Source organism: Calypte anna, chromosome 2, assembly GCF_003957555.1.
Source record: "Calypte anna isolate BGI_N300 chromosome 2, bCalAnn1_v1.p, whole genome shotgun sequence".
Classification (NCBI taxonomy): domain Eukaryota; kingdom Metazoa; phylum Chordata; class Aves; order Apodiformes; family Trochilidae; genus Calypte; species Calypte anna.
The window spans coordinates 7,038,291-7,054,824 of NC_044245.1; the positions used below are offsets into that span (position 1 = coordinate 7,038,291).

The window sequence follows — 16,534 nt, forward strand, 5'->3', positions numbered from 1 at the left end:
GACATTTATGTATATGGCATTTATGTCATATATATTAAAAGACATTTATGTCTTTTACATGCACCAGAAAGATCCCAGGAACAAGCCCCAAGCCTTTGAGGACCTCATTCTCCAACACAACACTGAGCAGCCTACACTGTGCAGCCACAAACTCCTGCTCTAGGACATTACAGTGGCTGAAAGTGACACTCCAGCTCTATCTCAGCTTGAGGTGTTTAGTACCAGATTTTACACACACACACACACACACCCCGTGTATTCTTCCAGCCCAGACTCTGAACCCAGGTTTTTAACAGCCCCACAACCAGGAAAAACCTTGCTGGCCATCACTGATGGGGAAATAGCAACTAACAGACAGAAGCTCACCCTGATCGCTGCCCTCAAAGAGCACTAGCAATAAAGAAAAAAAAAGAAAGAACGCTCTAATCCTGACACCTTTCCCAGCACCTCAGTCTTTTGGGAAATGATCCTCTCAGCGCTGACAGGAATTCCACCTCCTTTTACCTCACAAACGGAGAGGCAGCAGCTAAGGGATGGCTGCAGCGCACCCAGCTTCCTCCAGGCCCAGGCCCAGGCCCCGACCCCCCTGTGAGCAGGGGACAGTTGGCTCAGGTAGCCAAGCGCCATGTGAACCCCCCACCACCACCACATCCCAGGGGACAAACCCCCTAGGCTGGGCTATGAGACAGCACAGGGGACAGCAACACCTGCCCCTTAGCGACACCAAACCAACCAACGCTGCCTCCCCAAGTGAGGGCAAGAGGCCAAGATGGCGGCGTTGAGGGGGTGGCTTCAACCACGTCACCAAGCTCCCGCCTCTTTCTCCCTCCCGCGTCTTTAGGGCCTTCCGGGCTTCCGTAGGAAACGGGCGTTGCCCGGGGACCCAACAGCCACCGCCACCGCCCCCGGGGGCGCAGGTAAGCACGAGACAGCGCCTCGGTAGGGGGCGGAGGGGCGTGGCCACCCCAAGCTCCGCCCACCGCCCCTCAGCCGCCGCTCGGGGTCCCGGGGCCGCCCCGGCCGCTCCTCCGCCTCAGGGAGGGAAGGGGGAAGGGAAGGGGTCGGGGGGGGGTTTGTCCCGACAGCCTCGGCGCCGGGCCCCGGGCAGGGGTTTGAGGCGGAGGTGCCCCCGTACCCTGTGGCTGCGTGAAGGCCCGAGCTCCCCTCAGAGACTGCCTGGGCCCCCCGGCCCGGCCTCCGCCGCGGGGCACAGGTGGGTGCCTGAGGGCCGAGGCGGCGGTTGCCCCGTCCCGGCCCTGTGCCGGGGAGCGTTTCCCCCCCTCCCAGCCCTGCCTGCTCGGCCTGGGCCCTGCTCAGGGACAGGGCTTGGTTGCATCAGCTCCGCTGCCCTCGTAGGAGGCTCCGGGTGCGGTTCCTGAGCGCTCCCCGCGGCCGCCGGTGTTTTGGAGGTGGCTGGAAAGGACGGCGGCTTTGTGACCGTGCTTAAAAATCCCCTGGTGACACCGGTGACCGGTGGTCTCGGTGCTGTTTGTGGTTGGGGATGTGTTCACTCTGGGAGGCTTTGGGGTGCCCCAGGACCCCAGGCTGGTTCTGGTGGTGGTTGGGTTTTCATCCTTGCATTGCGCTTCTGCTGAGTCTCTTACCCCTCCCGTAGCCGGGGAGGGATGTGTCACAGTCCTGCCAGGTCGCTTTCCTCCTTGTTGGTAGGGAAAAAATGACGTGTACTGCTTTATTGCTGAACCACTCTCAGAATCCTCTGCTCTTTCCTTCAAAAATTCAGTTTTTGAACCTTAATTCTGTAATTGTTTCCTCTTTTTGTCTTTTATAAGATTTAACTGGCTTTGGAGCATGACATTTTAGTTAGAGAAACTCAGGCTTGCAGTCAGAATGGCCTTTGGGAAATACCCCTGACTTGTTGACTCAGAGTAGTTTTAAGAAAGTCCCTTTCAACTGGAAGTGAAATTGTATCAAGAGCACTGATAGTGTTGGCTGATGGAAAAGTCATAAATGCATTTGCTAAGGATTGTCTTGCATTGTATTTGTGGTGAAATAGGAATTTGTGATAAGTGTGAAAAGTGTGATATATGAAATAATAGATTTTGTATTTGTGAAACCATCATTTATTTATTCATTTATTTTATAGAGGGTTGGAAAGAATAAGTCTAAATGGGTAGTCCTGGGGTGTTCTATGTTTTAGTAGCTTAGTAAGAAATAGCAAACTTATAAAACTACAAAATAGTATTTAAACAAAAATAAATGACCAGTTTATAAATGCCTTGTACTTAGAATTCAAAGTCTTAAGTGCAGATCATAGTTTTAGACCTTAACTGGGTGCCCCAAAGCCATGGGTACATATTTTGTTAAGTTAATGTTGAGTAGAATTAGATTATGCTGAAAAATAGTTTTATAGCTATAAAAGTAGGAAAATGATGGTTACAGGTTGCTCTTGCGAACTGCCTGGCATGTTTTGGAAAAGGGAGAAAGCTGCATTAATAAATCAAATGCTGTCTTTTGAAAATTGAGGATGTTGTTTGCCTTCTGTTTGCCCCAGCCCTAAAATAATAGAATAATCCCAAAAAGAAAAAGCATGCATGTTTGTCTGTCCTAGTTTGGACAGACACTATGCAAATTATAGCAATCAAACCATCCCCTTGCTCAGCTAATCCTTCTGACTCCTCTTCAGAACAGACAGCTGGCTTTTGCAGCTCACTGAAGTTGGAGTTTAGGTATAGTTAAAAAGTAAACTTGCCACAAACTGGATGTTTGCCTGTGGGTTTTTTTTTTAAATCTTAAACAGTGTTTTCCTGAGCAAGGAACAATCTTTGAAGCTGAAAAACTGGATAGAAATGTTTGATTCCTCTTTTCCATGCCCTTTTCTCCTGCATGCTATATGCTAATAAACAAAAGTGAGAAAAAGGAACCACTTGGGGAAAACAAAGTGAAACTGATTAACCAGATGTCATTGCCAGCCTTAGTGCACATGTGTCAACACTTTAAATGCTTTTCTGTATAAAGGATGTCTTTTATGTGACTTTATGTCCAAGAGCCAGAAGTCCCTCATGCTTTAACAAGCACATAGATTTTCTCTGGATTTTTTTTTTCTATTGAGGTCATTGCACCCACCTTTAGTTGCCCTCTCAGCCTTCCATGTTTCTTGATTGTGATTTTGGTTTGGGTTTGGGTTATTTTGGGGAAGCTTGAGCAGGGCAGGTCAAGCTTCAATTCAGTTAATCATGAATTTTGATGAATTGGCACCTTCTGCAATTCCAGATTACATAAAGGGTCAGGATTTGTCTTGAACTGGCAAGGTCCAACACAGGGGGCTTCTGAATTATTCCTCCTCCAATCCAGGTTTCCCTTTCCAGTTTTCTTGTAGTAGTTTGGACTTAGGTTCTCCTCTCCACTGAAAAGCATGGAATCCATTTTTGTACTCAAGTTTTTTTGTAGGATTCCAAAATGTGGTTTAGACTTGAAAAAGTACAATATCTTACCACAGGGAAACTATATTAAAAGATTGATTACTTTTCTTTCTTATCCCTTCCAATTGTGCTTTTGTTTTAAAAGGATGGCCCAAAAGAAGTATTTAATAGCAAAACTGACAAGTTACTTAAGAGAGGACAAAATTCAGCTGTGGAAACCACCTTATACAAATGAAAAAAAAGAAGCTGGTGAAGAGATGAAGGTAAATACTCTCTCTGCCTTGATGCCATGCATCTCCCATGTTAGACTGCTGGTGCATTTTCCCAGTTTTTCTTGGTGTTTTTCTAGGAGCTTGTACTAAAATATTCATCCAAGCTGCATATCAGTGAAACTGATACAGAGAATATGCTTGAAGAAATCCGGTGTAAAGCCATTGAGCGTGGAACAGGAAATGAAAACTTTAAAGTGACTGGGATTGCAAGGCTTGATATATATCTGCCTCGTAGAAAAGTAAGTGGCATTGAAGAAAATCAGGAATAAGTTACTTTACTTTGATCACCTTTTGCATTCCAGAGATGTGTTTAACACAAATGTTTTCACTTCTTCAACCTCTTCAGGTGTTTTGTATGGGAGCTGTGTTAGGAATATGAAATATGGAGAGTAGAGGGGTTCCATGGGTATGTTTCTGTTTCCGAGGTACATGGGAAGATAATACTGGGAGATCAGTAATTGTCTTTCTCCTGGGATTTAACGAGAAATTATCTTTCAGTTAAGAGTAAATTAGATTTAAGTGTCTGTCTGCTTCAGTTTGATTCCTTCCAACATAACTGTTCACATTACCAGTAAAGAGCAGTTGTATTTTTTCAGCTGTAGAATACTAAAAGTTGAATTAGCATATGAATGTCACTGCATTACCACAGCTTTTGTTTAAATGACAGCTATAATTTCCAAAAAACATCTTCAAGTGCAATAAGCAACTCAAATTTGGTATCATCTTAGGCCATGTATGGCTAATAACACAGAAAAGAAGTCCTTGAGCTTTTAGCAGTGGCATGTGACAATGTTCTTAGTGATGGCATTATCCTTGTGAAACTGTTCCAGCACAGGCAGCTATACCAAACTTACTTTAAAATAGTTATGTCCAGTGAACTTGGAAGTGAGAAGCAGGATTTACTGCTGTGGTGGTACACATGCTCTTCTGTAAATAAGGGTCCTAAAAGCTTCTCAGAGATAGAAGTGAGTGAAGCTTTGCCCTTTTAAAGCCAGGCTTCGATCTCTAGGTTTAAAAATAAAATATGCCTGAATAATGATGTGAGTCTAATTAAATCAGTGTCAGGCTGGTCACTCTATCAGGTTCTGTGGCTACATCTGCCTTACTCAGCTAAACAAGGGTTGGGGAGTGCTGGCTGCTGTTTGTTGGCTGTCCATGCTGTCAGGCTGTCAGTGTGGGCTCTCAGGCAGTGTAGCCCAGGCCCTGGTGTCCTGTTTGAGAGCTGCCACAGGCCAGGGGCCCATCTCAAATGGCACTTTGGACACTTTGAAGTTTAAAAGGATTCAGTCCTATGGATGAGAAGTGTGCTGTGTTACAGGACAGAGAGCAGACCCTTGGTTTGGCCTCTTAACTTGGAATATGTCCCCCTTAGAACTGTCTCAGATCACTTCCTAGTTTTGTTCTTGTACAGAAGCAGCATCTTCCCCAGTGCTGGATTTCTGCATTCACCCTGGTACCCATGAAAGATAAGTTCTTCATTTAGGTGTGGTTAAAGGTTGTGGTCTTATTATCAGCAACAGAAGAGAATGTTCAGTCTGGAAAAGGGCAGTGTTTTGAGTTTTATTTCTGAAGATCTTAGATGGTAAATGATGCTTCTGAAGGACTTTTTTTTTCCCCCTTTTTTGTTTTTTGTTTGGTTGGGTTTTTTTGGTTTTTGGTGTTTCTTTTTGTTTTGTTTTTTGGGTTTTTGTTTGTTTGTTTGTTTTTAAACTAAATTTGTGAAAACACAGCACAGTCATAATTATTCTCTCTCCTGTAGTGAAAAATAATCTCCAGGGCATGTGATGGGACAAAGGGTAGAGACTGTTAAGTGATTGCCATGCAGTTAAATAAATAGTTTCATAATTCCTCTTTATAATGCTGCTGGGCATAGGGGAATTAATTAATTGAAAATTCCAGTTTATTTAATCTGAGACCAGAGACATTAACAGGAATTAATCATAGTTTAGCCAGTCACAGGTGAGTGGCATAATTACAAAGCAGAGTTAAGATTAAAAGTGCATAATTAAATTACTCAGTTAAAATTGTTTAGTTCTAAATTCAGATTTATCTAAATCTGAATCTTCTGCTGTTACAATGCTTATTTTTACCACTAAATAGCAAATACAAGATTCCCTGCTCAGAAATTACTAATATGTATACCCAACCAAACCTGTTAACATAATTATTTGAAAAAGAAGTTGTAGTTGTAAAACAATTCATTAAGAAAATGTGCAAAGTATCTTGATACCATGCCTTTTTCATTTCTTCCTTCTTTCCCCCTCCAAATATAATTACTGCAGAGCAGGAAAATCCCACTGGAAACCAACCTGTTCATCACAGGCAAGGAGCTCAGATCACAGTAAGTGTAATCACCCTTGGTTCTTATCTAATGAGATAGCATTCTGCCATACAGTACTAAACAGAAAAGACAAACAGAGAGCTGCTAGTTTGATATAAGCTTTTTCAGAGCATGTGTTTGTTCAGGATGTCTGAGTAGGATGTCCAGTGTCCCTGTAGGGCAATTCTTCATGATAGGAGCTGTAGTTTGACAGATAAAAAACAGGGAAGTTGCAGCTGTGGAAGAAGCAAGCTCTAAATCCCCTGAGAAAGGACCTGTGATCAGTATTCCAAATCTGTTACTAGGTAGGACATCTGATCAGTGGACACAGTTTCTCTTCATGTTTTTAAGCTTAATAAAATTATGTTCTTTTCTATCTGTTTTGCTTTCTCTTTCTGTGTCCCACATTTTCCACAGAGCTTTCTGATGATGTTATTGTACTTCTAGCAACCTTTTCTAGTAAAAGTTTTAAGCCAGTTATGAGTAAACTTGCATTCAAGTTTTAGTGCTATTGTAACAGAAATATTGCCTAACCTTCCACATTTATATTCATGGATTAAATTATCTATTTCACAGGATAGCACAGGAACATGCATTAAAAGAAAATTCTATCAAAATAATAATAAATAAGAAGCAGCTTGACCTGGGTATGTATCTCTAGTTGCATATACTTCTATGATATTCCTCTAGTTTACTGATTCTCTAAAAAAAATGTCTTGCAGCTCTGTTAATTTCAGAAATTCCAAAGGAATAACAAGGAATGTGGTAAGCTATTATGATAATTTTTAGACAGAGCAGTTACAAGTGTTACAAATCTATTTTCAGGGATTGAAACACTGAAAATGCATGTTGAAGAGAAACTCTAAATTCCCTCCAACTGTATTTTACACCAGCACATTAAAAAACTTTTTGTAATACTTTGCACATGTTCAACTTGTCAGACCTTGCAGGAAGTGGTGACAACAACTTTGTCTTTATTCATGACAAACATGATAACATCTGACAGTCATGATAACAATCATGATAAACATCTGACATATTTATTTTCCTTAAAATCTGTAAGAATTAGGGCCAAGGAATTGACAACAGGAACTTGGACTTGGTTCTCAATTGTACAATCTATATGGGCTGACTTCAAACCCAGAGTATTTGGATTGTATTCATCATACTCTATTTTGCAGGCAAAACCCTGGAAGACCAGGGTGTAACACACAATGCAAAAGTGATGGTGCTTCAATTGGAACAGAGTGATGAGGAAACTAAAAGAAAAGTTCAGGAAGAAGAACTGCAGTGCAAGAAAGAAAAAGAAATAAATGACAAGATGCAAAGGACTAGGAAGGGTTTGGAAATTCTAGCAGAGAGAGGTAAGGGGGATTGAGGATTTTTTGTGGGGTGGAGTTGGGTGTTAATTAATTCTTGACATCAAACATTGTCTTCTCAAGTGGACTCTGAACACAGAAGAGAATCTGTACCATGGCTGGATTTCAGTTTATGCCTTTCTAGGTTTCTACCTACTTGAAAACCAGATTTTAAGTTGACTAAAACTTTATTCCAACTTCTCTGTGATTTTAGACAATTAGAATGCTAGATTTAGTACTTTGAAAGATACAATATGAATCAATTATTATTTAATTAGTACTTGACAGTTAAGGGACTGATGACTCTTGAGAACAGGCTTTAAATTATGGTAGAGATAAGCACAGTGGAATAATGTTTTGGAAGTCATTACACACTTTTTTGTAGTTTACCTCAGATATGGGTGTGTGTAACCATGGTTTCATTGTGCAGAACAGCTCACTTGTCATTCTCATCTGTAACGTGGCTGTTCTGTTCTCATTGCATTTGATGTTGATTGCTGGAAACTCTGGCTCAAGTTAAAGGAATGCAGTCAATTTAACAATAAAAATTTTTCAAAACGAGGTGATGTTTGTGAATTGCATTGCTTCATTGTGAGGTTAAATCACTTCTCTATTTTATTGTTTCAAAAATCACAAACAAGAAACTCTGAAACTGAGTATGTAATTAATTCCTGCCACATGCAAAAGGACCTGAACAAAGCTTCTTTTCACAATCAGTGACAGCCTGTTTCTTACTGGAATGTCAGATTTTGAACAATTGAAAGAAATTCTTCCTTTTATGGATTGAAGGAGCAATTTAGACCTCAGCCCTTGAATCCTGTGTAGGGCCTCTTTAAGGTATTTACCTGAGCTGTCAGTTAGGACAATGCCAGTGTTGAGTGGGGTACATATTGAGCTCAAAGGCTGAAGGTTCTGTGTGAAGTGTAGAAAGGATTTAACAACCCTTTTGTTTCATTTGAGAAAAATTGTAGGGCAGAAGCTTTTAATCTCGGCAAACTCCTGTCTTTTGTTTACAAGAAAAGCCTCTTTTCATTTTAAATCAGATGGAAGTGAAAACAAAATTGATAGTTTGGATATAAGCATCAAAGATGTTGGGAAAGAAAAATACTGAGCTGTATTTTATTATTGAATTTTTCAGTTTTATCAACTCTACTCAGTTGTGAGATTTTTTTTTATTCTCTGTTTTATTTGATATAACACTTGACATGCTTTATTGTGAAAAATGTAGGTATTTTGTCTTCTGCAAAATATTTTTTACAATTCATGTGCCTTTCAATGTGTTGAAATTCCTGGATGAACAAGGCCTTTATCTTAGTGACCTTACTAAAATTCCTTAAGTTTGTCTCTTCAGGACCATTGTTGGTAGGTATGTCCAAACAAACCATACATGCAGCTTTTATATGTAATTCTGATTTTTTTGGTTTGTTTGCTTTTTTGTTTAATGACTTACTGACAGAAAGTCATGATAGCAGAGTTACTCTGTTGAGCTGTGATACTTTAAACTTCTTTTTCTTATCTTTCAGAGGAGAACTTTGATCCAGATTCTGTTCCATATCTAGATATAGCTAATCAGAAGGGAAGGTCAATTGAGATTCCTCCTCAAGCTAAAAAAGTAGGTAAAAGTATCTTAAAATCTACTAAGATGGCTTTTCATGGCTTGACTCAATGTTTGCTGAAGCATTTCAGTTACTGGGTTGAAATTCAGGCAGATGTTTTGGTATAGAACTCTGGGTCCAGTAGATACTTGCTTAACAGAAATAATTTTGAAACAAAATTGAAGTAGAATTCTACAATTGGGAATACTTCAGTCTTCTGGAAAATGACCTCTGATTGCTGATCTAATTGCAAGTCTAATCTTGCACTGTGTGGTTCATGTATTTTGTGTGTGTGTTTTAAGATTAATTTTGTCATATCCTAACACCTGCTTTAAATTTTGGTCAACTTAGAATAGCATGAAAATAACTTGTTCATTAGGCCTCAGTTTCAGTTGGAAACTCAGTAAGTCTTTGACAGTCAGATACTTTTCAAATAATTTTGAGATACTTTTCACTGTAACCAATCTCAAATTTACATTTGTTCACCATTTAAGAAAGTTTCAAATTCTCAAATGAAAATATCATTGGTTGGGAGCTTGGGTTGAATTGCAGTAGGGGTGAGATACCTGATGCTTGCTGCTGAAACAGAAGAGTGGTGATAGGTGCAATCTTTTGAGATTGCTGGATTTTCTGAAGTTAAATAAAAATCTACAAATACTTGGGTTTAGACCTAGAAACAAAAAAAACCACCTCTGGAAGAAATGAGCAGTCCTCAGCTTATGCTAACTACTGCTTTAGCTGTTTTTGTGGTGTACTGTGTTTTCTGCATCATCTGGAGTTTCTGGATGATTGGAATAACAGCTGCCCTTTCCCTCCCCTGTGCTGAGGAAGTGCTGAAACCAGTCACTCACCCCAAGAGTTAAAGCATCAAGTGCTCAAGTGCACCAGATCTCACCAGTTATGATCATGGGTGAGGAGAAATATTGCAGGTTGTTTCTATCCAGAAATATTATTTACCTTCCATCTGTCATATTGCAGGAACGAGTCACATTCAAAATTTATTTTTGAGTTCTGTGGTTTTGCAGGAGAAGAATGTTTAGGTTTTACAAGATGTCTGTAATAACAAATCTAAACAACTTCGATGCTGTTAGGAAGTTGAACACCCAGGAAAAGACTTAGCTTTTTTTCAGTCATCATTGAAAAATCTGTCTAGGGTTTTATTCTTAAAATAAACTTGGTGCAATGCTTCATGTGTCAGTAACATTCATCGCTTTTAATCAGACAATATCAAACGTTAGCAGATGGGAGAGAAGTGTGAAGCTATGTGAAATAGCACTGCTCTGACAGAACAGATACAATGGTATTTTTCTAGGAAGAACAAAGTCTCTGATGGATTACCTAGATATTGGTGGTTGTTTTTTAAGTTATAAAAATGAGTTGGGGAGGTGCAAGGAAGAGTCTTAATCTGTTTTTCTAGGCACTTGTGCTGGCAATGGGTTATCACGAGAAGGGCAGAGCATTAATGAAGAAAAAAGAATATGAAATAGCACTGCCATATTTGTTGGATGCTGATAAACATTTCTGGTAAGTGAGACCTTTTTGAGTCCTCCTGTCCCTCTTTCCTTTACTGCTAACCAAATACAGCAATAACATTGGCTCTACCTGTGCATATAAATCAGGGCCTGTTTTGTCCAGGTTTACTTCACACCCTCTCTGCAGATGGGAAACAGCAGACAAAGGCCCTGACTTGCTTACTCAAAGACAGGTAGCTGCATGTAGAACACCGGAAACAGATACTGCCACTGAGCAACTTTCATATCAACCTAAACAGAGACTGTCAATATTCTTGTACTGGGCTATAAATAACATTAGTTTGAGAGACAGTTACAGATACTCTCTGAGGCTGAGGTTAGTAACCATACCAGGCTTTCTGCAGGTAAACTACTTTCTTGTCAGCAATCAGGAGCCCCATGCTGCCCTTTATACATCCCCAAAAGTGATACTGTCCCCATCTTTTTCTCATATATATATATATATATGCACATGCAAGGAGACTGGAACAGGACTCAGCATGTTCTGGTGCACTATGGAACACAGTTTCTCTGTCCTCTCAAAGATTACACAGGGTTTAATTGCATCCTGGTTTAGAAGAGATGCTATCTTAAATAGTGACAAGATGAGCTGTGACAACTATAATTCTTTGTGGTGCAGTGTTATGATTGTGTCCAGTGTCTCAGTGAATGTGATGGGAGATCAGTGCTTTGATAAAGTTCCACTGACCAGTTTGCTGCCTCAAACACCAAGCGTGTGGTTTCTCAAACATGCAAGTTTGCACATTGTTTCATTTGTGCTAAAAAGTATGTGGAAAACATAACCTCTCCCCCCCAAAAAACCCAAGTAATTGTTTTATTTTCTAGTGAGTGTAGCACAGAACTGCTGAACACTGTTGATAATTATGCAGTACTGCAGCTGGACATAGTGTGGTGCTACTTCCGCCTGGAGCAGCTGGACTGCCTGGATGATGCAGAGAAAAAGTTGTCCACAGCACATAGATGCTTCCAAAGGTGCTATGGGGAGAACCATGAAAGACTTATTGATATCAAAGTATGTCCATTTTGATTTAATTGGGGTGCTGGGTTTTTTTCCATTTATTCAGTTATTGTTCAAGTATTAGAAGTATTTTAGATGTTTTTGAAGTTTTCTCATGCCTCCTCAGCCTGTGGTCCAGTTGTGTAATTGCTGGCACACTTATGGCATTGGCCCTGACATAAGGGTCATGGCAAACATTAATTTTTAGACATAATCAGTGTTTTAGGTACAATACTTTATTTGCATACAAAGTGTAATGTATTAGTGACTATATTTTCTTTTTAAACGTGTAAATTGTTCTGTTGATACTGAATTGATATTCTACTCTTTGCTTTTCTTGTTGAAACAACTCTTTAGGGAAGCTATGGTCGTGAGAAGGTTTTATTTCTACGGCTTTACCTCCTCCAAGGAATAGGACACTATCACAGTGGCAGAGAGAAGGAGGCTGCTGAGTATATTCAGAGGGTAAGAAACCATTAGGTAAAACTTCCAAGTCATTCACAGCTCCTGTGTTTGGGCTCTGTTGGGTGTGTTTCCACCTTCTCCCTGTTATTTGCTTACTTAAAAAACTGGAGAGACTCTTTTTTTGTTGTTTTTATGTTAGCAACAGTGTAAGCAGTATTTTTTTGTTTCTCCTATATACAGGCATCTTGTTTATATGAAGAGCTGTCCATAGATCCTGATAAAGTTGATCAGCTGTCACTCCTGGGATTCTCTGAACAAGAAGCTCGCCTTGCCCTGCGAGCATGCCATGGGGATGTGGAACATGCTGCCAATCTTATCACCAACAGGAGAGAGGTATGGTGCAGTGAAAGTGTTAAATCAAGGATCATTTTAGTTGGGTTGTCTATTGGGCCATGTTTTGGGTCTGAAATTAAGCACTTCAGTTATCTTGTTTTGGCACAGTTAGTGTAACAAACAGTTTGACATCTGTTACCACAAGTTTGAAACCAAAATTTAATACAACAAGGGAAGGTCTGTCCCAAAACAGATGAGAGAGCCAAAGACCTGTGGTTGTACCGTAGAGGCACATAACTTTTGCACCAGTGTTTGTTAGTCAGCAGTGCTCCTTACAGGGACAAAAACAGTGATCAAGGTGCCACTCCTGGGCTTGGCTGATCTGAAAGACAAGAGACTGTGCAATAAAGTGCTATGAGGGCAACCATCAAGCTGCTCCTTATTATGGCTTTGGACTTGGAAGATTCAGGAGCAGAGAAGGATTGATTTTTTTTTTTTTCCTGTGCTGTACTGAAGGAGGCTAAAGTCTTGTCCAGATCTGAAGTGCCTGAAGTAACATTCGGTAAGCTGGGGGAGTTGGCACTTCCAGACTTCAGACAGTGAAATGTGGACAAAAAAGTCAAATGGCTGAGAGAGTGTGGCTGAACAGAACTCTTTGGCTACGTGCCCAGTTCTGACTGTGTGTCCTTGGCAAGTCTTGTCTGCAGGCCCATCTGCCAGGCAGGTTTATCACTTACCACCCGGGGCCCATAATAGCTGTGATAGCAGAGGATCTGATCTGCAGAGGCTGCAGAGCGGAAGCACGGCAGCAGTGCTGGCTGATGGAAGTGCAGCTTTATTTAGTAACGAGTGTCTGGCAGCACAGTCTGTATTAAAAAAAAAAATCCCTTTTCCTCAAGAGATTCCAACTCAAAGAAGTAAATCTAAGAAATGCTGTATTCAGAGGGGAAGCTGAAGCATTCCCATGCACAGTGAGCTTTGTAATGGCTCTGTTCTTGCAGGAAAAGGCACAGATAAGGAGGGAAGAGAGAGCTAAAAGAAGGCAGCGACTGGAAGACATAAACACTTTGAAAAGTATGGGGTATTCAGAGAGAGCTGCTCAAGTAGCTCTTCGTAATACTCATGGAAACTTGGACCAAGCCTTTAAGGTAAGTGATTTTCAGAACTAGTACTTTTGTACAAAAAAAAATCCTTGTTTGTTTGGGTTTTTTTATTTATTTTGTAGCACATACTAATATTCTGTAGTCTGTATTTGTTAGTTCATAGCTACCTTTTCTGAACTGTAAGGACTGAACTTCCACTTTCTGGCACAGTGAATCAGATATCATATAAGTCAGCTGAGGTTTGCTTAGGTCAGTTATTGGGCTAAATATATATTCATACAGAGGACTACTGTATTTCTATTGCTCTCTTCTGATCTCTCTTTGTTTTATTGTAGTTTATCCTTGATAATCCAGAGTTACTGTTGGAAGATGATGATGATGATCCTGTGGCCATGGACCAGTTTCAAGTTTCCCAGGAAAGTATTGATCAAGTAAGTTAGGCCTTTGGCTTTCTTAGGAGTTGGTTGTCTTGTTTCTGAATTATGCCTTCAAACACACCAGATCTTCCTCAAGCAAAGCTGTACAGATTTTCTCTTACCCATGTCACTCGAGCTGTCAAACTTCCTCGGTCTGGCATCTGTTCTTCATGGTGAAGTCACACTTGGGCTGAAATGTCATCTCTGTGTACCTCCTGCCCACTACACAAACCTGTCTCCCACACATGTGAAGCAAAGTCTGTGCACTCTTAATGCTCTGTCCTAAAAAAGACAGTAAAGGAGAAATTCATTCAAACCCAAAATGCTGCAGTGCACAAAGGGAAGAGTTGGTGAGTGTGTTTCTCATCATAGGCTGCCTGAAAAGCTCTTCAGCAGTTAGTGTGGCTATTTAAGCAGTATCAGGAAAGCAAACTGTGTTGGCCAGGAAAAGTAAATATCATGGGCACCCTTCTGATGTGCTGGAGTGCTTTGAAGTTTCCTTTTGAAAAACAGAGAAATAATTGGTCTGATATTAAACAAGAGGCTTTTGAATCTGGTCAACATCCCCATTCATTCAATACGTCACTGCCCTGCTGTTAACTGTTCCAATAAACCAGTCAGTGTCCTGGAATCCCTGGCATTCAGCACTTTCCCCTTTGCAAGAGGAATGACTATCAGATGGAATCGGATTCCTGTCAGACCCTGCTGCTGGATGAGTTTGCATTTCTCCAGAATTTTTTATTTGTTCTTTTTTCCCCCCTCCTGTAGCTGACGTATATGGGCTTCAGCCGTGAGTCGGCAGAGCAAGCTTTAAAGATCTTTAAAGGCAACATCCACTTAGCTTCCCAAACCCTTGCTCATTATGGGGGAGTTCTTCCTGCTTCACTGCAGCTGTCTCCAGAAGGGTCCAGTTCATCAGAAGAATCAACTTCATCAAAAGATTCACCTACTGAGTCTGCAGGTAAGAAGTAAGAAGGTAAGAAGAGAGGGCAGGGGGCAGACAGCTCTTCTGGTTCTTGTACAGAACCATTCAATGATGGCAGAGGGCCATGGCAGAGGGCCTTGAGTCATGCCTCAGAATACTGTTATCAGTAACACAGTTACAGACAAGGCCCCAGCAGCCAGTGACAGCCCTACATGGAACCGTAAAGTACATTATCAGCTGCAGTGCATAAAGTGGATGCAGCCCAGAAGAAAGGGGCAACCTTCAGAGGTATCCTGGCAAGGGCTGAGTGGAAATGGCTGCTGAATGGCTTGTGGCTTTGGCACAAAAGGCTGGAGGCTTTAAGTGTCTGCATCTTCATTTCCCCAGTGAGGAGCACATGGCCCTCTCCAGCTCACAAGCAATTCCAGCCTCTCCCTTCAAGTGGTTTTTGTGCCACACCAATTCTCTTGAAAAGCAAACCCACCTCTCCCTACCCATAATTGTTCCCAGACCAAGTACTGAGTTGCTGGAGCATGTTCCCTGGACCTGCCACTGATAATGATTTCTTTTTTCACTTGCTGAGTTCTGACCACTAGGAAGTTTATTCCAAATCTGTGCTGTGCAGTCAGCTGATTTGACCACATCCTTCTGCCCCTTATGTGGTAGAACTGTAATTAACACTCAGCATTTAGCAAAGAGGAAATGTGCACATACTGGCTCTTCCGTTATTTGTCAGAGCTGTACTGATCCCTGTTGTAGAACCAAGGGCTTTCCTGCAGCTTTAAGTAAGAGGAAAAAAAAAAGCCATCCTGCAATATCCTTTTCTGAGTTATTTTGACTGGGGTAGTTTTACAGTACCAGACTCACAGAGCAGTTGTGCTGATGAAAGAGGCAAAGTACCACAGGCATTGAATTCACCACTGTGTTTCTTTGCTGGAAGGTTCTTCCAGTTCACCAACTGATGAAGACATGGAGAATGATGCAGTCAATGAAATCCTAGAGGATATTCCTGAACATGAAGAGGATTATCTGGATTTAACACTGGAGGAAGAGGAACAGATCATTCATGAATACTTATCCTATATACAAGTACCACAGCATTAAATCTCATTACATCTTCTCCAGTTACATGTATTTACCTTGACAAACCGTGTCTGGATTATAAACGCACCTTCAGCTTATCTCCTAATAAATGCCTTGAATTCAGGTGAACCATGGGTGGAACACTTAATTCCTGCTTATTTATAGATCTGCTTAAAGCCTACATTTGTGATACATTGTAACTTATTGTCATAGCAGAAAAATAGAAACATTTATTTTCAAAAGCAAATTTAATAGAACTAAACTATATTTTTATTGTGGAGTAAGTTAATTCACTTAGTATTCAAGAAAAGAAGCCTTTCTATACCATTTTAAAGTAACAGCTTTAAAACAAGTGAGTTTGTAAATCAGAAACCTAGCTCCTGAGATGATAGAGGTATCAACTTACAAACTTCTGAAAAATTTCTAAGAGACCTGTGTGTATCTGTTGTGCATGGATTTATACAGTGTTCTGCTTGTCACTTCATGTGGGTGTTACGCAGGCAATAAAGGTAACCATGTGCTGCTTCTGCTGCTGGTCTGGAGTTTTCTATGCTTTGGTTTGAAGAACCAGTAGGAACTACCTGGCAGGGCCATGTCCTGTCAGACACCAGAGACCTGTGCAGCCCTATTGCATTTTATAACTAAATCACCAGTGTCTCCCAGCAGCAACTCTTAACCTCTTGCAGGTGTAGGCTTTAAGACTGCTGAATTTCATGAGGACTGCACATTCTTCCTTGATCAGTCCCTGAACCAAGTTTTGTTCAACAGCTCAGTCGCTCCCAGCTTCAGCATTTTGGAGAAGTATTTTGGGGGGT

The 16,534-nt window shown here is 41.0% G+C and overlaps 1 protein-coding gene across 2 annotated transcripts; it reads left to right on the forward strand.

Moving 5' to 3' along the window:
* Positions 1–839: 839 nt before the first annotated feature.
* On the forward strand, positions 840–16,252 carry NUB1 (negative regulator of ubiquitin like proteins 1). 2 transcript variants are annotated; one of them, XM_030445959.1, is made up of 15 exons: positions 840–917; positions 3,526–3,643; positions 3,730–3,891; positions 5,935–5,993; positions 6,549–6,619; positions 7,154–7,336; positions 8,854–8,942; positions 10,343–10,449; positions 11,283–11,469; positions 11,812–11,919; positions 12,100–12,252; positions 13,194–13,340; positions 13,631–13,726; positions 14,480–14,672; positions 15,577–16,252. In XM_030445959.1, exons 2-15 carry the CDS (start codon positions 3,527–3,529, stop codon positions 15,738–15,740), a joined length of 1,836 nt encoding a protein of 611 aa, XP_030301819.1. In that variant the 5' UTR covers positions 840–917; position 3,526; the 3' UTR covers positions 15,741–16,252. The 2 variants fall into 2 exon arrangements, with proteins under 2 accessions (XP_030301819.1, XP_030301818.1); XM_030445958.1 differs by lacking the exon at positions 840–917 and adding an exon at positions 970–1,213.
* Positions 16,253–16,534: the final 282 nt, after the last annotated feature.